This window comes from Saccopteryx leptura, chromosome 2 (assembly GCF_036850995.1).
Source record: "Saccopteryx leptura isolate mSacLep1 chromosome 2, mSacLep1_pri_phased_curated, whole genome shotgun sequence".
NCBI lineage: Eukaryota > Metazoa > Chordata > Mammalia > Chiroptera > Emballonuridae > Saccopteryx > Saccopteryx leptura.
The window spans coordinates 108,783,777-108,809,802 of NC_089504.1; the positions used below are offsets into that span (position 1 = coordinate 108,783,777).

Below are 26,026 nucleotides of genomic sequence, written 5' to 3' on the forward strand. Positions count from 1 at the left end.
ATGGAATCTTATGCAAATGTGTAAAAATTTTTGCTTAACTTTGAGTTAGGTATTTCAATGTCAAAACTTCTATCTTTTCTAGAAAAATCTCTTCTTGAGACATTTTAAAAAGATTAGCAGTAAAACATTCAGGGAATGTTGCTGTTTTAGAAAATTTCATTTAATATGGAATAGAAGAATGATTACTTTCTAATGTTAGAATCTTTTTTAAAACAACAGATATTAGCAGGCTATTTGTTCTGCAGTATGACACATAAACCAAAGGAAGAATAATTAGGTAAGAAATATATTCATTATATAACTTGGAAAAATCACATCTATGAAAATATTAGTTTAGCCAAATTTATATTAGTTATTTTTAAGGCCAGCTTTATAAGAAAGTACCTATAAAATATTACATTCTCTTTAATTATAAATATAGTTAAGTTCTACACTGAAAATCTTTTCAAGCCTAACCTGACAAGGTGGTGGCGCAGTGGATAAAACGTCAGACTGGGATGCGGAAGATCCAGGTTCGAGATCCTGAGTTTGCCAGTTTGAGTGTGGGCTCATCTGGTTTGAGCAAAAACTCACCAGCTTGGACCCAAGGTCACTGTCTTGAGCAAGGGGTTACTGGGTCTGCTGTAGCCCCACGGTCAAGGCTCATATGAGAAAGCAATCAATGAACAACTAAGGTGTTGCAACAAAACACTGATGATTGATGCTTCTCATCTCTTTCTGTTCCTGTCTGTCTGTCCCTATCTATCCATCTCTCTGACTCTCTCTTTGTGTAAAAAAAAGAAAAAATATTTTTAAGCCTAAAGTAGTTATCTCTCCATATATGCAAAAATTCCTTCCTTTTTTTCTTATTTCCCTTGAGATCCATTCTACCACCTCTCCAACTAGAACAATCTTTCCTGAGTCTTTCATATACTTTTCCCCTTTGCTTTAAATATCTGTCCTCACTCTTAAAGGTCAAGTGGTATTTTAAAACCTGAGAACCAAAAATAAAATTTCTGTTGTGATCTGACCTTCTAACAAGACTAACTTAGCCCACCTTAACATATGTTCTAATTATTTGTGGCACTACAGCTATAGGGAACTGATTTCTAATTATCAGTGAGGATAGCCTTAGATTTTTTGGTAAAAATGTAGATTTGTAAATCATAAAAATATGTATGCAGAACTCTTGCCATTTTGTTGACTTGTATGGCAGCTTTTCTCATCTGGCATTCTATAAAAATATGAAACTCTAAAAAGTTATTCGAGTGATATATTTTCAATTCTGACAAAAAATCGTACATAACTAGTACCTCTACAGATACAGAAAAATTATTACTTCAAATATGATAGACACCTCTGGGCATTTGTCCTTAATTCTCTCAAAGAATCTTGGTGGAAAAACATTGGTAAAGAAACAAGAACCTGAAATCTGGGAGAACTTCTTGATCAAACTATGTCACAATCACAATATATTGAGCCTTACTTTAAGTGTAGGACAATTTCTAGAGATAATTTCAACCTCCAGCCAGCTTTACTGACAATTAGCCTACCTGTGGACGTACTGTTATATAACATGTGCTTTTCTAGGGGCTATTGGGAAATGCTGCTGGGTTAATTTTCATTAAATAATACTCAGAACATTGTGCTGTTGTATCCTAATTGTCCCCAAAATGTTCTGCCTCCTGAGTTATTCACACATGTGTTTTTGTTTCTTACCAGGCTCTAAGTGTACAAAAGCAATGTTCTGACATGCAAATATGGCAAGAAAATCAGTGTGATTTGGCTTCTGGGAATAAAAAACAATTTTAGGACACTATTCAAGGGCAGGATTTAGGTCTATAAATGAAACTAAAGTCATGGTATAGTTTTCAAACTATTAATGCCATTTGATTGAGAAAATTATACTTTGAAGCCATAAAAAGCAAGAGGACTTGGACTTGAGTCCTAGTTTAGTTTCTACATTAAGTATGTAACCACCTTGGCCTTAGTTTCTTCATATATTATCATCCAGCCTCAGTTCCCAATGTGCTTATTCTGGGCTTTAAATTTTTCAGTGGTATTTATCTTCATCTGAAATAGCACATGTTTTAACCATATTTTTATTTAGACTGCCACCAATTAGAATATAAACTCTATTTTACATTATAACCAGTTATAAAATGATAATTACATTATGAGCAGGTTATAAACAGTGTGTATGGGTATATATACACACATACTGAATTTTCAGTAGCTAGAACAGTATCTCAAATAGAGAAAAAATCCAGTGTACTTTGATGAATGACTAAATGAACAATGAACAAATCTTAGAATCCCAGAAACAGAGTTTCAAAACCTCTGCTCTAAATTCTCTCATCTTTTCCTCAGGATTGTTGGAGCAACAGAGAGCAATATACACTTTTATCTCAGCTCCCTGAAGAAATGGCTTTACTGAAAAATGATTAAATGTTATTCCCTCAGCTTTTAGAGAAATGTCTATTTGAACAGTGATTTTGTCTTTTGTTATTCCATGACCTCAATTTGAGACTTTAAAATACATTCATTCTTGAATTCAGTGCCAAAATGTTTTTCCTCTTCAATCTAAGTTACATTGTTCTGGTCAGAGAATGAGAACTAAACATGTAAACAGTCCTCCTCTGTGCCTCGGTGTCCTTGACATTTGTTGCAGTTCCGTGCTTTGCGACAGTGATTACACAGGCTCGGACATCTTGTTACACACTTTCTTCTACTGGATTTCACTAGATTCTGTCCCTGAATTGTACTATATAGCAGTGGTCCCCAACCTTTTTTGGGCCATAGACCGGTTTAATGTCAGAAAATATTTTCACTGACTGGCCTTTAGGGTGGGATAGATAAATGTATCACATGACCGAGACAAGTGTCAAGAGTGAGTCTTAGACAGATCTAACAGAAAGAATCTGGTCATTTTTAAAAAATAAAACATCATTCAGACTTAAATATAAATGAAATGTAAATAGTGTAAGTTATTTATTCTTTCTCTGCAGACCAGTACCAAATGGCCCACGGACCGGTACTGGTCCGTGGCCCAGGGGTTGGGGACCACTGCTATATAGCATATTGCAATTAATCTTTTACGACTCTCAAAACCACTTGGAAATAGGCAAGTTATAAATCTCAGATTAATAAACTAATTACTAACATTGTGTGTGTGCTGCTTGCAAATATAAGAGCAATCAGTTATAAAAAATGGCAAGGGCAGTTTCAGACATTATGATATCTTCTGAGAAAATTTAATACATTCACCAATGTTATTTTAAGGGTAATATGTACACAATTATAAAATTTCTTGTATTATGAAGACGTATTTTAAAATACTCAGGCATTACTCATAGGCATTATAAATTAACAAACAAGCATGTTATGTCCGATATCTATGAGACTTTTACTTCTAAAAGAGTTGAAGAAAACATGGGAGACAAAATATATTAACTTAAACTTCTTAAAGGTTTTCAGCAATATGCGTGGCATGTGGCCAATGATGACTTTGCATATCTCACATTTTTAAAGGGAAAAGGTAGAGACACTAAAGGAAGGTAAGCTTTGTTGACTATCTACTGCATGTGACCTTATTATAGTATCTCATTTATTCCTCATAATGGTTCTATGGAGTATTTGTTTAACTTCAATTTACAATGATGAATTTGAGGGTCAGAAAAGGAAGATTCAACAGCCTAATTTCAAGAGATTCCCCCTGAAATCCGGTCTCAAGTCTACAGGGCTCTAACATTTGCATTCTTTTCCATTCAGTTGTTCTAAGAGGCCTTGTGTTATATTGACTGACTTCTCATGTTACAGAGCAGAGTGGCAAACAGTAAACTATCCAAAAAAATTAAGATAAAATTTAAGTACTCAAAAAGAGTTTATCTTCCCTTGCAGAGCAGGTTTGACAGGGATGGATAGTGTTCTTTTTCATGGGCAGGAGAAATCTATGAAACAGGAGAATGGAAGATAGGGCAAATAGAATAAAGTTTGCTAATTATACTAGTCAATTATAGGATTATTTAATTTTCTCTTTTGGTTTAATTGGGCTCTTTCTTTCCTCATTTCTTTCATCTTTTCTTTCTCTCTTTCTCTCTCTCTCTCTCTTTCCTTCCTTCCTTCCTTTCTCTCTCTCTCTTTCTCTCTCCCTGTCCTTCCTTCCTTCCTTCCTTCCTTCCTTCCTCCCTCCCTCCCTCCCTCCCTCCCTCCCAACTTAAATAATGGTAAAATGACAAAACTTGGTATTACCTGCTAATTATTTAAATCTAATGATATACTTTTCAGAACTAAAGACAAAATTGAAGCCATTCCTATACATATTTATAGGTAGTGATTCTGAAAATACCCAAAACTTTTTAGATTATGTATCTCTTTGAGAATTAGACAACTACAGACATCTATTCATAGTTTACATATATGCAGTTAATATATATATATATTTCCATACAATTTTAGAGACTTCATGACTCTGACTTCATTCAAAGACTCAAGTTAGGGCCCCCAAGGTAATGGCAGAGAGGTAAGTGACTGGTCTTCAAATGGAAGGTGTCCAGGTTGTATCTAGAACATGTGGAATTTTTGATACTTCCACCTTTATGAACTAAATTTTTTGTTCCTTTCTTTTTAGTATTCCCTTTTCTACATCATAAAACCTTTCATATTTATTTTAAAGCTTTAGGTATAATTTAATTTTATTAAAAAGACAGTATCCCCAGATGACAACTAGTCTTTTTTACTGCAAAATTACACAGGATTGTCCCTTGTGCTATAAAAGCTGTAACATAAAGCCTTTACTTTGTAGAATCCTAACATCTGTTCCAAGCCTTCTTCCTGGGTATCTCAGCCACTGGCTTTCTGCATGGCATTTGTTAAAATTCTTGACAGAGTGCAATTCTTGTCAACTGCACAATGCATTGTTCCTGAAATATTCTAAATCTCCCCCCCTATAATTTTTTCTCCTTCTTAATATCTGGTATTCTTTTAATAGTTACATTCAGAAGTAACATTCGATTGCTTAGAAAGAACTGTATGTTTGTGTCCGTGTGTGTGCGCGTGCGCTTGCGCGATTCAATATAAATTAATCTGAATCTTAAATCCTTAAATTAAAATCTAAAAAAAAAGGCATTACCTTTTAATTGTTCTAATTCAGTATAGAATAGATGCTTTGCAGTATAATTTTTAAGGAGCTACATCTCAGGTAATGTTTAAATATCCTATGCAACTTGCTGTCTTCTTTCAAGCCCCAGTGGCAATGCCGGGACATACCTTTTGTTCCGCTGTCATGGTTAGACTTTGCAACCGACCAGTCATGTTGCCTAAACTCTTTTCAAAAGCTGCTACGAGGTGAGCCTGTGGGAAAAAAAAAGGATGGAACACGTTTTTCATATCATAAGCTTATACGGATGGAGAAAATCGCTTCACTTTACAAAATGCTTAATTTCAGGTATTCTGACTTTAAACACCATGACCATCATAATTAGCTTTTAATGATGACTTCATTAACACGTTTTCATTTACCATTTTGAAACTTCAACTTCAAGTCAATGTTTCAGATTCTTGATATTTAATGTGTATTCACCTTCTGAAAGAGGATAGTATTTTGCAAATAATGACATATTCTAACTTGCACATCATGGAGGATATGACACATAAAATACTGCATAGAGTTCTGAGTTGCCAGGTTTTTAGACTGAAAGCCCATGCGGAGGTCAGTGCAACAGTCAATGGACAAATGTTCCCAATTTTTATACCTGCAGGATGACCTTTGAAGATATTGTTAGCTCCTCTATTATAAAGTTACTTTCCTTCAAGTGTCAGACATCTGCTGACAGCTAGACCATTATCTTTCCATTTTCTACTTACAAAGGATTGAATTGAAAAGAGTTGTCTTCACTTTCTAAACTCTTTTCAATAAAAGGACTTTTAGTTCTACTTTATTCCCTTCAACTAAGGAAGTGTAAGGAGGCCAGCTAGAAATAATAATTGGCCATAGTTTATTTAAAATTATGTTTTTGTGGCTTTGTGGTTTTATTTTAAATCTCAGAGAATTGTACCTATTGTGTAGATAAACAAAAGTCATTTAGGGGAAATATATTTTTGTTATTTTTTAAAAATTATTAGGGTGACATTGTTTTAAAAAAACCATTCAGGTTTCAAGTGTACAACTCAAGAAAACATCATCTGCACACTGCATTGTGTGCCCACCGCCCAAAGCAATGTCACTTCCCATCCCCATTAATCCCTCCTTTCCGCCTCCTCCTACCCCCACACTGCTTTTACTTCAGCAGTTACCACACTCTTGTCTGTGTCTGTGTGTTATATATATATAAAAGCATATATATCATATATGCTTTTATTTTGCTTAAGTGAGATCATATAGTATTTATCTTTCTCTAATGAGCTTATTTCACTTAGCAAAATAATCTCCAGGTCCATGCATACCATCACTCACAAAAAAAAAAGAAAAGTATTCCATTGTGTAAATGTACCACAGCTTTTTTATCCACTCATCAAATGATGGGCACTTGGGCTGTTTCTAGATCTTGGTAATTGTAAATAACTCTGCAATGAACATAGGGGTGCATATATTTTTTCAATTAGTGTTAGTGTTCTGGGTTTCTTTGGATATAGTCCCAGAAGTGGGTTATAAGGCAGTTCTACTTTTAGTTTTTTGAGAAAACTCCACATTTTTCACAATGGGTGTACCAGACTGCATTACTACCCAGAGTACATAAGGAATCTCTTTTCTCCATATCCTCACCAGCACCTGTTTATTGATTTATTGGTGATAGCCATTCTGACAGGCATGAGGTGATATCTCATTGTGGTTTTAATTTGCATCTCTGATGATTAGTGATCTTGAATATTTTTTCATATGTCTGTTGTCCATCTGTATGTCCTCTTTGTAGAAGTGACTATTCAGGTCTTTTGTCCATATTTTCAATTGGATAGTTTGTCTTCTTGGTGTTGAGTTATATAAGTTCTTTATGTATTTTGGAAATTAACCTCTTATGAGATGTATCTGGCAAATATAGTCTCCCATTCAGTGTGTCCCCTTTTAATTTTGCTGATGGCTTCTTTTGATGCGCAAAAGCTGTTTAGTTAGATGTAGTCCCGTTTTTTTATTTTTCCCTTTGTTTTGTTTGCTTGAGGAGATATATGAGAAAACGTTCTAAGAATAATATCTGAAATTGTACTGCTTATATTTTCTTTTAAGATTTTTATGGTTTCATGACTTACATTTAAGTCTTTAATATATTTTGGGTTTATTTTTGTGTACGGTATAAGTTAGTCGTCTAGTTTCTTTTCTTTTCTTTTTTTTTTTTTTTTTTGCATGTAGCTGTCCAATTTTCCAAACTGTCTTTATCACATTGTATGTTCTTGCCTCCTTTGTCAAATACTATTGACCATAAAGCTGTGTGTTTATTTCCATGCTCTCTATTATATTTCATTGATCTATATGCCTATTAGAGTGCCAAACCATGCTGTTTTTACTGCAATGAGCTAGTAGAATAGTCTGATATCAGGTAGTATGATTTCTCCAACTTTGTTCTTCTTTCTCAAGATTGCTGAAGCAATTCAGATACTTTTGTGGTTTCATCTAAATTTTTGGACTATTTGTTCTAGGTCTGTGAGGTATTCCATTGATATTTTATAAGAATTGCATTAAATCTGTAGAATGCTTTTGGTAGTATGGACATTTTAATGAGGTTGATTTTTCCTATCCATGAAGATGGTATATGCTTCCACTCATTTGTATCTTCAATTTTTTCTTCGGTATCTTATAATTTTTTTAGTACAGGTCTTTAACCTCCCACATTAAATTTATTCCTAGGTCCCTTATTATTTTTGTTGTTGCAATAATAAATAAAATTGTTTTCTTTATTTCTCTGAGAGTTCATCATTGTTCTATAAATATGCCACTGATTTCTGAATATTAATTTGGTATCCTGTTACTTTGTTAAATTCATTTATTAGATCTAGTAGTTTTTTCAGGGAGATGTTAGAATGTTCTATATATAATAGCATGTCCTCTGAAAATAATTAAATTTTATTTCCTCTTTTCTAATTTGGATTCCTTTTAATTCTTTTTCTTTTCTGATTGCTATGGTAAAAGTAGACATTCTTGTCTTGTTCCTGATCTTAGGGAAAATATTTCTAGTTTTTGACCACTGAGTATAATGTTGGCTGTGGGTTTGTCATATATGGCCTTTATTATATTGAGGTATGTTTCTTCTATTCCCACTTGGCTGAGAGTTTTTGTTATAAATGATGGATATTATCAAACACTTTTTTTGCATCTATAAATATGATTATGTAATTATTTATCTTTCATTTTGTTTAAGTAATGTATCAAGTTTATTGGTTTGCAAATATTATACCAACATCATATCCCTGGAATACATCCCACTTGATCATGGTTTATGATCTTTTTAATGTATTACTGGATCCAGTTTGCTAATATTTTGTTGAGAATTTTAGCATCTATATTCATCAGGAATATTGGCCTATAATAGTCTTTCTTTGTAGTGTCTTTATCTGGTTTTGGAATTAGAATAATGCTGGCCTTGTACAAAGAGCTTGGAAGTCTTTCCTCCTCTTGAAATTTTTTGGAATAGTGGTGCCACTGGGATTCTTCTGGCAGGCAGGACAGATCCAAATAGTCTTTCTTTGTGGATGGTGCTGGAAATCCTATAGGAGTGAAGCAGGTACCTCCTCCCCTTCCTTGGCAATAGCTTCGGAGGGAGCTGTGAACGAAAAGTCCCATCTCCAAGCAGCTTTCAGACTCTCCTCGCATGAATGAAACTGAAGATGGTGGGAGCCCCTGGCTGCCAGAAAGTCAGACCTAATGTGACCCCCACTGGGTAAACAGCTCAAAACCATAGCTCATAGGGGAGACGGGCTTGGTGCCTATGCAATGCAGCCACACAACCCAGCATCTTCTTGTCTGATCCAAGGATAAAAATCTCTTCCGGATACACACTTTGAAAGTCCTAGCCCTGAGCATCACTCTGATCCTCTCCACAATCCCCACAGGACTGAACCCAGCAGGGCAGGGCCACAGGTAGTAGAAGGGAAAACAAAGTCATCCAAGATGTTGGGGAGGCAATGTTTCTGGCTGTGAGCTGGCATTGGGAAACAATGACCCCTCCTCCATAGCCATAGAGTTCAACTACTGTCCAAGTCTCTATCAAGAGCTTCCCCAGAAACAGAGTGCCCCAAACGTCCCCACTGGGTGCAGCCAGCAAACAACTCCACAGGACCTGGGCACAGCAGAGTGGTGCTGCCAGCAGATGGACAGTGAGGCAGTGCACTCCCCAGGCTGGTGCTCATGCTCAATCAACCCTGGGAAGGTGGCTGAGTGTGTCCAGTCTTCTTTCTCTCCCAGGTGGACTGAATCCCCACTGATTTTCACCACCAGATGCTATGTGGGCTCTTCTTCTGACTTCTGTTCCTCTGGGTTGCAGATCCCTGCATGGGGATGAGACCCTGCTCTCCTGGGGTGAGAGAGTTTTACAGCCAAGATATCCTTCTAGAAGCCACTGCATGTGGATGTGGAAAGCCAGCCATTTTTGTTTCCCTGCCTTTTTTTGTTACCAGTCTCTATGGAAATCCTTGGTTACAATATTTCAGTTCAGCTGTCCTTCAGTTGGTTATTCAGGTTGATTGCTCTATAATTTAACTATAAATTTCATCTGGCTCCAGGAGCAGGTGAGTGTAGCTCCCACCTACTGGGTAGCCATTTTGGAATCTCCTCATAAGTCTTATGACTTAAGTATATACCAATCTTACCAAGGCTCTAAAATAGGCCAGTCTTTATAAATATGCCATTTTGCAACAGCTTCCTTGACCCACAAAATTTTAAGCATGAGGAGGTACAGCAAACTTACCCACTGGCTTGAGGTAAAACTCCAGGTACATTATTTCAAACTGATCAGTTTTATTGTACCTTTAAAAGGATAAGAACTACATCTATAATAAACTATGTGTGGAGAAAAGTTTTTCAATCTTTGGGCAAAGATTAATTTTTTTGAGGCAAGGGAGTAAGTGGACTCAAAACACATGGCCTTGTAACTCGAGCAGAGCTGATAGGCTGAGGTTCCCATTACCAAAGAGATCACTGGTGTTCTAAGAATTAGGACACTACAAGTATTTTCCAGTATTAGTAACAGCTAAAAGTTTATTCCATTTGGTAACAGCAAGAATGTAGGCATTTCTTCCATTAGCACAGCAGTAGTCAACCTGGTCCCTACTGCCCACTAGTGGGCATTCCAACTTTCATGGTGGGTGGTAGCAGAGCAACCAAAGTATAAATAAAAAGATAGATTTAACTATAGTAAGTTGTTTTATAAAGATTTATTCTGCCAAACTTAGTGAAAATCCGACATAAAGTACTTGATAAGTAATTATTATTATATGCTTTAACTTGCTGTAACTCTGCTTTATAAATTTTATAAAGTAAAGTTACTTCCCTACTTTATAAAATCACCATTACTGTGGAACTGGTAGGCGGTTAGAAAATTTTACTACTAACAGAGATACAAAAGTGGGCGGTAGGTATAAAAAGGTTGACTACCCCTGCATTAGCATCATGATACAAAGGTGTCTTTGTTTAAAGCTCTAAATTTAACTGGGCTGCCTTTCTTTTCCCGACATTATAATACAGAGAAAGAAAATTTGTAAAAATTATGTCTATTAATCTTCAGTCCATTGGTACAACTCCATTCTTTTTCTACACCCTCTTCCCTCTTTGCTCCTTCTCCTTTACACACACACACACACACACACACACACACACACACACACACACACACCTTGAGAATGATTCTCGAAGGTTTGTTAGCACATTTAATAGGATAAATAACACTTTTAAAAAATATTATCTTTGCTCTGGCCAGTAGGCTCAGTGGTAGAGCGTCGGCCTGGAGTACAGAAGTCCCGGGTTCGATTCCCAGCCAGGGCACACAGGAGAAGTGCCCATCTGCTTCTCCACCCCTCCCCCTCTCTTTCCTCTCTGTCTCTCTCTTCCCCTCCTGCAGCCAAGGCTCCATTGGAGCAAAATTGGCCCGGGCGCTGGGGATGACTCCGTGGCCTCTGCCTCAGGTGATAGAGTGGCTCTGGTCGCAACAGAAGCAACGCCCCAGATGGGCAGAGCATCTCCCCCTGGTGGGCGTGCGGGGTGTATCCCGGTCAGGCGCATGCAGGAGTCTGTCTGACTGCCTCCCCGTTTCCAGCTTCAGAAAAATACAAAAAAAATTAAAAAAAAATAATAAAAAAAATATTATCTTTTTTTTATATGTTCTCAATGACAAGGAATGTCATTACATCAGACTTAGTACCCTCAGAAATTAACACATACTTTTAATTGTAAAACCATGTATAAAATGAATAAAATGAAAATGTAAAGCTCTCTGGTTTACCACATAGTAAACATTTATGCTCTACCATTCCAGTCAAGAACTAAGACATTTTAGGACCCTAGAAGTCCTCATTGCTCTTCCCCCAACACTGTCCCCTCTTCTTTCCTCAAAGATAACCACTATTGCAACATTTATAGTAATTATTTCTTGCTTCTCTTTATAGTTTTACTATAGGCTGATAGCCTAAAAACTATGCTTTAGAGTATTTTGAATGCATATAAATGGAATCAAACAGCAGGATTATATTGTGTGACTTTTTTATATTGGGGTTTTTTTTTCTCCTTAATATTATATTTTTCAGATTCAATCATGTGGTATGTAGATGGGGGTCTATTTTTCTGTAAAGCATTGCTCTAATTTAATTTATAATATATTTGCTCATGATAACTACTTGGGCTGATTTCAGTTTAGACCATTAGAAATAATTACACTACAATCCTACAATGGTGTACATGATCCTAAAGCTAAAACTGTTTGTTTTATTTTAAAATATTGAACATTCTGGCAGAATACCTTTGCTAATATTCACTAAAAGAAATGCAAAATTCTACTTAATATTGTGAAGTTTTAACTCTCCCCTAAAATTATGAGTATTAATCGCTGGACGATGAGTTCTTACATATATAAACTTGAAGAAACTTCATTTACTTTACCTCTATGAATATTTTATCAGTTAAATAGGAATTAAAATATGACAAAGAAAGCAAGACTGTGAGGCATATGCTCTACAAATATAATATATTGCTTATATTTTGTATGAATGAGTAAATACAAAATATTCATGGTTAGAATGTCCGTTTTCAGTCTTTGGAATATTGCTCTTCATTAACTATTCACAAGAAAACTGGTTAAAAAAGAACATTTTAATTTGAGTCACATTGTTCTTAATAAAGATATATTAAAAGTATGTTAGTGAAATATTGTTTTAAATTTATGTTGCTTTGGCTTAGTTTATCAGATTGACTTTGTTACTTTGAAGGTAATAAAAGTTTACATTTCTCACCAATTGGCTTAATGGAAAGGAAGCAGTACAAGAAGCAAATAAGGAAAACCATTTCTACCAGGGATGATATTTTTCACCTTAGTGGAGAGAAAATGTAAAATAAAACTGATTAAACTATAGGACAATATATCTTGTCTGAAAACCTTTATAAAATTATGACTTTTTAAAAACAATTGTGGATTTTTATGAGAGCTGTTAATCATAGTTTACTTGGTTCTGGCTTTTCTTTTAGCAGTTGCATAATTTTAAATCCAGAATAAAATGTTATCAATATGATGATAAATATTCTCCAACTTGTGTTTGGTGAAGTTTGTCAAGGTAATAAATTAGATAGGACTGAATATTAGGGAACGGAAGGTACTAACTAGCACACACTATCTTTAGGATTGAAAACACACAACAGAATCTGGATAGAAATGTAAAAAGAATTATTGTGCTGCTAAGTACTATGATGAAATAGCATTAGGAAAAAGGCCTGCATTGCATTTGTTCATTTAGAATTCAGTGACAGCCTGTCAACCAAATAAAAAATACTCTATACATAGATTAATATGAGGATGAATGGATAGCTAGATTAGATAGATATGACTTTACATTTGAAAATCAATAGTTAGATGAATTGAAAATGACTATGAAACTACCCTAAATAAGACTTTACATTCCTTTTACTGTAAGTATATAACTGGCCCTTCATTGTTTGTCATGGTTAATATGTGTAAAAGAGTTTTCTCTTAAAGGAAATGCAGAAAAGCAAGAGTAATTGCCAGATTATATAAAAATATTAAATAGAGCAAAGAAATAGGACACAATACCAAAACAAAATAATACCCAAGAGATTTTTGTCTAAAAGACTTTTATGCTGAAAGGCAAAGAAAAAAAAACCCAACAAAAAACAAAAAACATTTGGTGATGTTTTTGAAAAATGGTAGTAATAACTAGCCTTAGTGCTTATTTCCAAATTATCTAAGGGCCATGATGTGTAAAGAATATATACTGAGAGACAAACGAATGCATCCCACCTGACCTGGCTGCATTAAGGTGTGGGAGAGCAGCGAGAGGGCACCTGGCTATCTGTATGATGTGACCACACGTTTATAGTTGCCTTTGCTTCTGGGACTTGGGGTTTTTTTTGTTTGTTTTTGTTTTTTTTTTGGTTCCTTATTGGAGTATTGATTCAGGGAAGGCCAGGTTATCATTCTTGCCAACACTCTCTCTGCTTTCTAAAGACATCTTAGTATAATAGAAACAGCTTTATAAAGAGTCTTCCCAGGCCTTTCCGCAGCTCTTTTCAGAGAACCTCTAAAGGGTGGGGAAGGGTCAGTGCACATTCTACTGATTGCCAGTTAGACTTTGCCCATCAAAATGAGATTTGAGCTCATGGGATACCTTTCTGCCTTACCACTTCTCCTTTTAACAAAGGGGTAAAAAAAGCATTTTATTAGGGAAGCATGAAAATTTCAAATTTAAATATTAAAACATAGATTATTATATGGAGTTCATATGAATATAATCATTCCAGGTCCAAACACATGATGATACACCCATTATAAAACAAACCCTGAATAAATAGAAAAAATTTGGAGCTGGCGGGTTGGCTCAGTGGTAGAGCATCAGCTCAGTGTGTGGATGTCCCAGGTTCGATTCCTGGTCAGGGCACACAGGAAAAGCAACCATCTGCTTCTCCACCCCTCCATCTTTCTCTTTCTCTCTTCCACTCCCACAGCCATGGCTAGAACTGTTTGGCCCCAGACACTGAGGATGGCTCCATGGCCTCCAACTCAGGCACTAAAATAGCTTGGTTGCTGAGCAATGGGCCAGTGGCTCCAGATGGGCAGAGCATCAGCCTCAGATGGGAGTTGCTGGGTGGATCCCAGTCAGGGTGAATGCGGGAGACTGTCTCTTTGCCTCCCTGCCTCTCACTTAATAATAATAATAAAAAAGAAAATAAAAAGAAAAACATTTAAGTACTGATAGAATTATTTTCATATATTCAGTAACAAAGAATAGCTAAATATTTTGAGTTATTACTAATTATTATTTACTATAAAACCAAACTAGTAATTTATCCTTTATCCTTATAAATCATGGCTTTTATAACTCTTACTGACAATATTTATTGTAGTGATCCCATTAACTAAAAGGTAAAATCTTTACTTATACTCTGAATAAACTAACTCATAAAAGGCTTATCTCTACCTCCAAATAGAAACTACATAAGATTTAGTTTTTATTAACTAATGTTGAAGAAATTTTATACAGAAATAATTTTATTCAGTTTTATAATAAATTTCTGTGCCTGTGTGTTAAAATATATATATACATCAACAGATATTAACATTATTAACATTATTTACATCAACAGATATTAACTCAGGGGCAATGAAGTAAAGCATATACTGAAATTTAAATGTTGTCATGTTTAGAACTGAGAAAAAATCAACTATTAACTAAATCCTTTGATGAATCATTATGGCTATGGAATCTAAATCTATAATGTATTTAGTTAATACATTATAAACCAAACACTAAAGTTCACGTGATTTGTAGTTAATAGGTAACTTATGAGTAATTCAAATTTCTGGATGCATAAAAGAGATTATGTCCTTAAAAGTACAAATAGACATAAATATGCAAGACTCCTTTCTTTGTAATTATAATGATGCTATTAAAATATTCAAAATGGGAGACATTAAAATTTTCATACAAATTTGTATATGCATCCATTTATACAAATTCTCAGCCACTAAAATATTTAGTCTTTAAGTGAATTTTAATAAACTTCTTTGTAGAAGAGTAGAAGATAATGCATATCTTCATTACCTGAATTTTTTCACTTTCATCTTTTGTCATTTTCAGCAATAAATTTAAAAGATGGTAAAAAGCTTTAACAATTCATGCCACTACCAAATAAAAAAGAACTATAATAAATGGTGAAATGAGGTTGATAACCTACAAAACTAAAACTAGACATCTCTTTTAAAAAATGTGGTATATCTTTACATGTTGTTGTTATTTTTGAAATAAGTATAGAGTCACAAGAGTAGCAGAGAGTATTGAGGGAACCTATGTACCCCATCACCCAGTTTTCTGCAATAGTCACATCTTATATAATTATAGTATAATATCAAAACCAGGAATGAAATTCAACATTGCTACAGATGTAGATTTCACCTATATCCTTACCACAAAGCTCTTCTTATTGATATACTTGACAGATACACACCCCTCTTTAGAGAAAGATACACCTTTCTCTAAAGGTGACCACCATTCCAAACCCTGGCAATTATTAAGCTTTGTCTATTTCCATAATGTTGTCCTTCTAAAATGTTATAAAAATGGAATTATATAGTATGGGACCTTTTGAAATTGAGCTTTTCCACTGAGCATAGACTATACTTAAAGATATCCATTGAAGTTGGGTGTATCAACCAATGGTTCACTTCTTTTTACTGCTGAGTAAGTAGTTCATGGTGTGGATACAACAGTTTGTTTATTCATTGACCTATTAAGGGATATTTTACTTGTTTCAATATTTTTTACTATTAAAAAAATAAAACTGCTACCCACAGGTTATTTGTATAGCTCTGAGGTGATTTGGGAAGATTTCTAAAATGCTATTTTATAGGGTAAAAATAATCATGCAAAATAGAATATATTTTAAGCTCCAATCCTCATGCAAAATATACTACTAGTGATAACATAGATATACAGTAGGAAGCTGGAAATATTTGGACTTTTTCTCTAAGACTAGACTTTTTAAACAAATTCATCTATTTGGTACCATGTCCTCTAATTCTGTGTTCTTACTCTATTTATTATTACTATTGTTGCCTAGGGAGAGAATATAGATTTTTTTTTTCCTAATTATCCCCTTCCTCCATGATATTTTATGCCACTAGTATACTGGATACCTGCTTATACACCTTATGTCTATCTGAGCTTTATACATAAAAATAGTAAGCTTGGTTTTTCACAAGAACCAGTTTTTACCCTTTGATCATCATATCAATGCCCAGCTGAGAATACAAACTGCAGGTCATGAAAACATTGTTAAAAATAGTGTGGTGTGCTGGTTGAAGCAGAAGTGGTAGGTAGCCAATGGCTGACATTTTAAAAAAATGTTTGCTCCCTTTCCAAACAATGGCAGAAAGCTGAGCCCCAAGAACTGTTCCCTTATGCTACAATTAGGTTCCTCATACGTGTGTATGTGTGTGTAACCCTTCTTAAGTGTATATTTTGTGTGTATATGTTCACACACACACATACATATATATACATATATATGTGTGTGTATGTTAATGAGTATATAAAAGAACAATTTTGAAAGGAAACACAAAAAATCAATAACCATGAACAGTAATGAGAGTCTCAGAGGATAAAACAAGTGATGCCTTTTTTATTACACACTGTTTTAGATTGTTTTTCTTTTTAATGTAATAAGCATGTATTGCTTTTTAAATAGAACTAGTTTTAAAATTACTCTGTAAAAGCCCAAATTCCATTATTGAAATATCTGAATATAGAAGCCCAAATAAGAGATATTCATGAAATAAAATAAAACCATGAGTAATCATTTAAGACATCTGTAAGTATTTTGACTATCCATCTAATGCATAGGGTCTATCACGGAGTCTTCCTGGTTGCAGAAAAACACAATCTGGAACATTTTGACATTTGCATTGCAATATCCCTCTGGGGACAAATTCAGGAACTTAGACAGGAGTGTTTTATACTACCATATAACTAGCCTATTGTATAAAATTTACAATTGCTTCTGACCTACTTAAGAGTATACTTAGACACAAAATATAGCTTAAATACATAATATTGCTCTATTCCAGTGTACAATTCTCTAAAACCAACTACTATTTTAAGAATCCCCCAACAATGTTTATAAAAAATAGTCAATCCAAAAGTAACTAGATTCTCCCAAAGTTGTAAAGATAAAATCAATTCAAATAGAATGCTAAAATAAATACATTGTGAATAAAATGACTTACACACTGTGAAGGTTTTATTGCACCATAATTTTTCATCTTAAAGTTTCACTTATTCAAGTCCTATCCAGGGGGCCTCTACCTGCACAGTCTGGCTATGTCAAGCTTTGTCTAAAAGATAGAAAAACTCAATGGAAAGCACAGAGGCAGGCAGCAGGCCCAGAGCTACGCAGTGGAACTGAGCAAATTAATGTTGAGTGAAGGTGGCAGGACATATGGCAAAATAGCGGGAGCTCGCTTACCCCTCACTGTTGCTTCTAGCACTATTGTTCCCTAGGACTAGGCACAACGCCACATGTTCTTTACTATTCTCCATCTCTGAACTCCCTGGCACACGGAAAGATCTTCAGAAATGTTAATATAATTGATGGTCTTCATTGCCATCATTTTTGCTGTTCTCAGCTGTGAGACCAAGAACAGGCTGCCAAGGTTGTTGAGATAAATATATCTCATTGACAATACGGCTATGATACCCAAATATAGACCTAAGTTAATTTTTTAGAATTAATTGGATGCTTAACTAATTGTCTAAGAAATTGCACTGGTGGAGGCAGAGCACATTAATTTTTATCTACCAAAGTTAATTACTATCAATCCCTAATAGTATTGTGGCTTGAGAAAGTCTTCTGTGTGGGTTGTAATAAAAATAAAAAATAAGAAATAATCCTTGTAGCTCTTGCTAATACTTCCAACCTCATAAGAAATAAAAGGCTATTTTAACCATATTATGATTCCTTATCAATTTGGGTTTACCTTTTATTACCCAGTGTACTCAAAAGCATACCTTTAGAGGAGCCCCACTATTTAGTGACTTAAACTGTATAATTTTTGACATTTAAAGTGCATAAGCCTGTTACTAAAATTATCCTATATAAAAATCTGTGTTAATGTGTCAAAAAAAATCAAAAGTGACTTACATTTGCTGAAAGCTGAGATGTGAGGGTGGCCACCTTTTCCTGTGAAGCAACCAGCTCTCTCCGCAGTTTATGAATTTGCTGAATGTAATTTAAAAAGTCAGTTGAATATGCTAGGAGATTTTTAATTTCAACTAGAATTCAATCCAAGAAAGCAAAGCTAATATTATATTTAAGTCCTTCTCCCCCCACCATTTCAGCACCAATTTCTGAAAATTAAAGAAATGTGAACAGTGGCTGCACAGTAACAATCAGAAGCCACTGAGAGGAAGAAGGGTGAGTGCCTATGTTCAAAGCTGGAACTCAAACCTGCCAATTAAGCTGCGCTTGCTTGTTCTATTTGCCATGCCCACCTGACTCAAGAATCAGTTTACTCTTGATTGATTTTTTTTATAGAAATTTGCAGTAACCAAACTCAGTAATGAAATCATTTCTTTGTAAAAATTAAATGTACATATACATATTTTTTTCTGGGTCTTTTGAGAAATAGGTACTGTTACTTTTTTATCAGTTTTTTTTTCTTTTTTTGCATGTTTATTTTAACTTTCTGTAATTTGGTGACTTCTCAGAATTGTGGAATATCCTCAAGTCACTAAAAGTTGGCTCTAATTCAACATTTAATGATCCATCCTTGAAAATAATTTTATTGCCTGGAGCTTTAATGACTAACACTCAGAGAAGTCTTCCCAAATCTTGATTATAATGCTTTTTATTCAGTGAGTGACTATGAGGTCAAAGAAGAAATACATTATAGATTACCCATAGTTTAAAAATAAGGGGAAAAATCAGTAATAGTGTACAAATAACTAGATAAAACAACAAAATAAGTATGTTAAAATGTTTCACTTTTTAGTTAAGTCCACACTTGAATAAATCTGAAGCAGAAAAATAGGAGTATATGATATTATATAAAAAATTTTAATTTAAGTACAATCACAATTTAATCTGCATGTCTCATGTTGCCATGAAATAAAATGATTAGTAAGGGTAAAACATTTTTAAGTTCACAAGTATACTTCTGGTCTCATTAATTACTTAGATGCCAAACATCCTCCTCTGATGATTCTCATTTCTTCAAAAACAAGCCTTCTTTTGTTATATTTGGAATTCTGGAATATTGTCTCAGTTTGAAAGAGCATTACTTTTTTCCCCCCTTCACATTAATTAGATTTTTGTGGTGAAGAAACAGTGGTCAATATTAAGAGACTAAAAAAGAAGTGAGCTGGAAGCTGGAGGCAGAGATAGAAGGCATTTTTATAATTTTGGCAAATGTGCTGTCCTTCCACTCCTGTTTTTAAAAAGACACACACCCCAGCCCCAGTTAACTTTTGTGTGCGATTCCTGTGATGATAACCACAAACATTCTCAGGAATCAGAGAATCCATTTCGTTCTTAAACCAAATTCAAAGAGGCTTTCTCAAATCAGTTGTCTCTAATACATGATGCTACTTCCTTTAAAATATAATCTAGGAAAACTTCAAGTACTGTAAATTATTTTTAAAAAACCATGTCCCATTATGGGGCATGAATGATAAAAGGGCTATTGGATAGCTATTAGTAAGGCAAATAGATGTGGCATGGTTTTACTTCAGTAGCTATTGTATGAGCAATGTTAGAAGCCTTGCCTTGTCCAAACAATGTGAATAAAATAGGTTGTTTAAACAAAAACAATATTTTCAAGTCTAGCAACTACAAAAATCAAATTGGTGTAATCAGTACATTTTCAATAATTTAAAGCACATCACAAATTTTACATTGAAGGCTAATAAAATATGACTTCAAAGGAAAGAGTTCCTTTGTAGAGATTGTTGCCAGAACACTTACTTTCTCTATGGTCTGACTGCCTCAGTATAAACCAATCAAATAGTCATTACTATATCTGAATAAAGGCCTATTTAAAGTCCTCTGCTCTCCTTGGCCAGGAAAACTCTTATTCGAAGGGAAAGAAAAAGAATATTCTATCCTAGCTGAATTCTAATTTGCATATGATTGTAAGGAAATGTGCATTTCTGAAATGAATGTGATTAGAACAATATAACACACTGGTGATTAGAGGCAGCACAGTCCTGACTCCAGAGAGATGGGCTGGGATGCTGGTAGCTTGTGCAGGTCTGATGCCCAAGATTCAATAGTTTCCTTAATCCTATGCAGTTACTTTTACAGCGGTGGGGAAAAGAGACTCTAATAAAATAGAAAGACCACACAGTCATTCATCCATCAAAGATTTTATGAGTGCTTGCTACTAGACACAATTTATTAGCTAAGACTCCAATCTATAATGTGAGAAGAGAGTTTGCTTCTGAAAACTTCCTTTCATTATCTTTTAAGAGGAAATATCCAAGACCTTTTTATCAACACCTTGGGTTATTTGTAACCACAGTGCTGGAAGGTTAAGCTATTGTAACACAGAGCCCTCTAGTGGAAGAAAGTCTCATTTCATCATATATATATATATAAAATATAAGAATGCGGCAAGCTTTTTACCTCTGAATGAGCCTTTTCTTCAGCCTGTAAAAAATAAAGTAAAAAAAAAATATTATAAATAATTAATTTCAATTCATTTCACAAGCATGTATGAGTAAAACAATTATATTTTGTATTTAAAATACTATGATTTAACATAAGAATAGTAAAATGTATAATATTAAAACAATAAGAACAGTAACCTGTAGAATTGCAATGAATATTTCTTTCTCTATAAACCATCTAGTACTTTTAAAATATAGGTTATTTGATTCATGGGTAGATCATATGCCTTAAAAGTAAAGGATTGAATTAAGAGATAGTATTATCCTAAGATAGAGACCAAAAACAAAACAGTTTCGTTATTTATTAAGTTTTTGAATGTATTGGGGTGACACTGGTTAACATGATCATCCAGGGTTCAGGTGCCCATTTCTACACCACCTCACCGTACAGTGCGTTGTGTTCACTCCCCACCAGTCAAGTCTTCGTCCATCATCATTTATCCCCCTTGTACTTTCCTCAATCTAGTTTTATAATTATACCCTAAAAAATATAGGCACAGAAAAAAATATTGCATTTTTTAAATTTAGATTGTGGTCCTGGCTGGATAGTAGGTTGGTGAGAACATTGTCCTAAAGCACAGAGGTTGCCTGTTTCCATCCCCAGTCAGGACACACACAGGAGCAGATCCATGTTCCTGTCTCTCTCTCTCTCTCTCTCTCTCTCTCTCTCTCTCCCCTTCTCTTCCTCTCTCACTTAAATTAATAAAATAATTTTTTAAAATAATAAAATAAAATCTAGATGATGGGAAATGGACTCCATGAAATTATAGGGATCTTCAGCCAAGTTTAGGAGTCAGAATGACTTACAGATCTTAAAGAATGCCCAATAAAGCTGGAGGGAAAAGGCTGACCTCTGCTAATAGCCATAGATACCAGGTTTTTAGTTTCTACTTTCTTTTAGTTTTCTTAATGATTATTAATTAAGTTTATTTGGTTGAAAGTCAGAAAAACTCTAAAAGATCCAGGGCTTAGTTGGTGATCAAAGTGGTTGATGAACATTTCAGCATATACAGATTATGCAAATGAGCATGGTTAGAGAAAATCACAGGATGTTTTGGCTTCAGTTGCAGAAACTCCTAGCTCTGGTTTTCTTTGTGCTGGGCTGTAAAATTTCAGAGTATGAATTGTGCACCATTATACTTGGAAAGTTCTCTGATTCTGGAGAAAGTTGGAGAAGGCATAATAACACTTAACAGTACAAGTCAGCTTATCGCTTTGAGCAGATCTGAAGCTGAAAAACAATATCTCCTTTTTGGAATATTGCCTGATTAATTGATGCAGATATAGGTGAACCACTTTTTATGTCTACTTTTTCTCCAGAAAACATAAAACAAAATAATTTTAACATCAAAATACTTTTATGTGTAAGCATCTCTTTAGATTTTTCTTTCCTATATTTTCTCTACTCTTAAAAATAATGTGTAATTAGTAATATAGTAATTAAAGAAAAGAGTGTTTTTGAATAGTTGAATCCTAATTGTTTTAAAAATAAATACTAACATAAAGCCTGAATATTTTACATCTTAACTTCAGTTTTTTAAGTGAAAACATTTTTAATTTTATTAATAAAAGCATCAATCATCAGTTTTTCATTGCTACACCTCAGTTGTTCATTGATTGCTTTCTCATATGTGCCTTGACCGCAGGCCCTCAGCAGACTGAGTAACCCCTTGCTTGAGCCAGCAACCTTGGGTCCAAGCTGGTTAGCTTTTGCTCAAACCAGATGAGCCTGAGCTCAAGCTGGTGACCTTGGGGTCTCGAATCTGGGTTCTCTGCATCCCGGTCCGATGTTCAATTCACTGCGCCACCACCTGGTCAGGCTAAAGCTTTGTTTTTGAATCATAAGTAAGGAAGTAATTCTGTAATAAAAATGTCTCAAAATCAAAAGAAAGTGGCAAGTTGTTTGCCATGAGACACATGACCCAGTTAACTATGACAATTTGGATTCCCTAGTGCTTTGCATAGTTATGGCCAATTTATTCTGCCTAAATCCTACTTCTAGGCTTGCTAAAATTACAGAAAGTTAATACTCAATAAATAATTTGTATATTTAGAACAAGCAAAGTAGTCTATGTTTTGTAAATAGTCAAGAAGTATATATTTTTCATTTAAAATGCCCTGGGTAAGTAGAGTTATTACATATAAATTCTCTATATAATGTATAGAATGACTTTTCTTATTGCTGATTTTTCAGAATTATCTTTTTCTTTAATACTTGCCCTCTTTCTTATACTTGGCTGTTATTACTAGGTAGATGTTAAAGTTGAATCAATGAGCCAGAATATTAATATTATTATTTCTTCAATGGGTTAGGCAAGGTTTGTGATTCCCTGCTATTTTATATAATGGTTTTAAAGGAGGCCCAATGCCCTGAAGGATGGTAAACATTATAAAACACCTTGCCTAGATAAAAATATATGAGATTATTCTTTATTCTGTAAGCTACTAAAGAACCATTCTTTCATGCATTCAAACTTAAAAATTAAAAAGTATATATCTACCTTAGTATTAGTTGTGTGTTAGTAAAAATGCTAAAGGGATCTACAATAAACTAAACATGGCCCTTGCTCTTATTAAACCAACACAAATTAGATTCCAAATACAAATCGGGTTCAATAAAATTTTTAATATATAGCCAATCTGAAAACAACCATTGCAAGAAAAAAAATATTAATACATAACAGGTTCAGGCACATAAAGAAAAAAAGGTTCTAGATCCTAGAAATAAAATAGCATAGGCTAGGTTATCATTTATTTTCTCACTTTCATAAATATAGAAATAATGAGGCATACTCCCTTCCTATGAGATCTCCCCAGTATAAAATAGCAACCCAAACTCGACTTCAGGAAGGAAAGAACAGCTGGTGGGGAGACCAGGGCGAGCCTGAAAGCCCATGCCAATATCCAATGGGGGTGACTGTCAACCTGGAGGAATACCGTTACAGTGTTTTTAGATATTCTGGTTATTTAAAAAAAAATTAATCTTACTTTTAGGTAAAAGCTCCAGATTTCACACTGTTGGTTTAGATTTAAAAACAAACACACAAACTCTAAGTTTACCAAAGGTAATACCTTAGGAGATGAGCCTGGGCCAGTTATTTGTAACTAGTTTGCAGCCTCCATGAATCTTTCTGCTCAGGAATTCTAGAAGGTGATTTGCACAATTTTATGACAAGACACATTTGAAAAATGATATCAAATTGTAATTGGTAGAAGTTTTAACAGAACGAGCATGTGAATAAAGAATTCTTCCAATGGCGTTCATTAGTTTAGTGACTTTACAGGTAAATGCTCTTTCCAACAAGCCTACTTTGTTAGGTTGTTTTAATATTTTACTTTATTTTTTATTTACTTTTTATTTTGACTTCAGTGAGAGAGAAAGGGAGAGAGAAAGAGACGGTAACATTGATCTGTTCCTGTACGTGCCATGACCGGGAATCCAACTTGCAACCTTTGCGCTTCAGGATGATGCTCTAATCAACAGAGCTATACAGCCAGGGCGGTTGTTTTAATATTTTTAAGCAAAATATATAATTCCATAAATTGCCTAAATGAAGTGTTAGAATAACATGGCTTATACCCATGTTTATAATTAAAGCAGTATTTTGCCTAATGAGATAGTGCCCAAAGTTCTTGCAAAACAGGAAATGTTTTTTGCCCTAGACACTAATTATTCTATGAAGGAATGACATGTGCAGTTGTGTTAGTTGTGTACTGAACACTTCAAAAGATGCTATTACATAGACTATGCTATAAATGCTGTTTCCTAAAAACATGCAATTGACAATGTTTTGTTTTATTATTTTTGTATTTTTCTGAAGTGAGAAGCAGGGAGGTAGAGAGACAGACTCCTGTATGCACTCAATTGGAATCTACCCAGCATACCCACTAGGGGGCGATGCTCTGCCCTTCTGGAGCATTGCATCATTGCAATGAGAGCCTTTCTAGCACCTGAGGTGGAGGCCATGGAGCCATCCTCAGCACCAGATCCAACTTTGCTCCAATGGAAGCTTGGCTGTGGGAGGGGAAGAGAGACAGAGAGAAAGGAGAAGGGGAAGGGTAGAGAAGCAGATGGTCGCTTCTTCTGTGTGCCCTGACTGAGAATGGAACCCAGGACATCCACATGCTGGGCTGACGCTCTACCACTGAGCCAACCGGCCAGGGCCCAACAATGTTTTGTGGTTTATGGTATACAATGTCCCTGTTCTTCTCTAATTATTTCAGAAATAACAGAAAGATCTGTCGTTTCCCAATTTTATTTCATAGGTATAGTCCAAAAAAATTTCACAACTTGCCTGATGCCATGAAATAATTAGTGATATAGTCAGGTAAGAATGTAAATCAACAGAATCTTTATCTAGACTCCTTAAGAAGGCATGAGAAATAATGACAAATTACCTTTTCACTTCATATTTGGAAAGCATTTTCACAGATTGCCAATTAAATCTCAGTGCATGGTAAGGGGGGTTAGAGAAAATGACTCCTCATTATCTTTAAATTTTCTCATTATTAGTTCAAATATGCATTTTTGAATTATTTTCTAGATTATTTATTAATCCAAGTATATAATTTATATCATTTCTAACACAACTATTTAAATTTACTAATTTCCAGACCTGGCCAGTTGGCTCAGCAGTAGAGCGTTGACCCAGTGTGTGGAAGTCCCAGGTTCAATTCCTAGTCAGAGCACATAGGAGAAGTAACCATCTGCTTCCCTACCCCTAACCCTCCTCTCTCTGTCTTTTACTCTCCCTCTCCCCCATCCCTCATCCATGGCTTGATTGGTTTGATTATGTTGGCTCTCGGAGCTGAAGATGGCTCCATGGCCTTGCCTCAGGCGCTAAAATAACTCGATTGCCGAGAAACAGATCAACAACCCCAGATGGGCAGAGTATCAGCCCCAGACAGGGAGTTGCTGGTGGATCCTTGTCAGGGCAAATGTGGAAATCTGTCTCGCTGCCTCTCTGCCTCTCACTTTAAAAGAAAAAATTACTAATTTCCTAATAGTATCACCTTCTCACGTGGCTTGATCACCAAGCCCATCCTTGTTACACTAAACAATAGGACATGATTCATCTCTAAATGGTGGCCTATAAATATGTGTATATAATCTCTTTATTTTCATTTTTGTTCCCATTTCATATTGTACCCTTGATTTATTATTTCTCACTTACGTTTCATA

General features: G+C 34.8%; 1 protein-coding gene across 4 annotated transcripts in view; it reads right to left on the reverse strand.

The window, feature by feature from the left end:
- The window catches only part of NAV3 (neuron navigator 3), a 277,955-nt gene that overhangs the window by 49,997 nt on the left and 201,932 nt on the right, over window positions 1-26,026 (reverse strand). For all 4 annotated transcript variants that reach the window (XM_066368505.1, XM_066368504.1, XM_066368503.1 and 1 more), the window contains 3 exons: window positions 20,801-20,824; window positions 18,320-18,397; window positions 5,248-5,331 (listed from right to left, as the gene is read on the reverse strand). In XM_066368505.1, coding sequence (XP_066224602.1) covers window positions 5,248-5,331; window positions 18,320-18,397; window positions 20,801-20,824 — 186 coding nt within the window. The remainder of the gene's footprint in view (window positions 1-5,247; window positions 5,332-18,319; window positions 18,398-20,800; window positions 20,825-26,026) is intronic.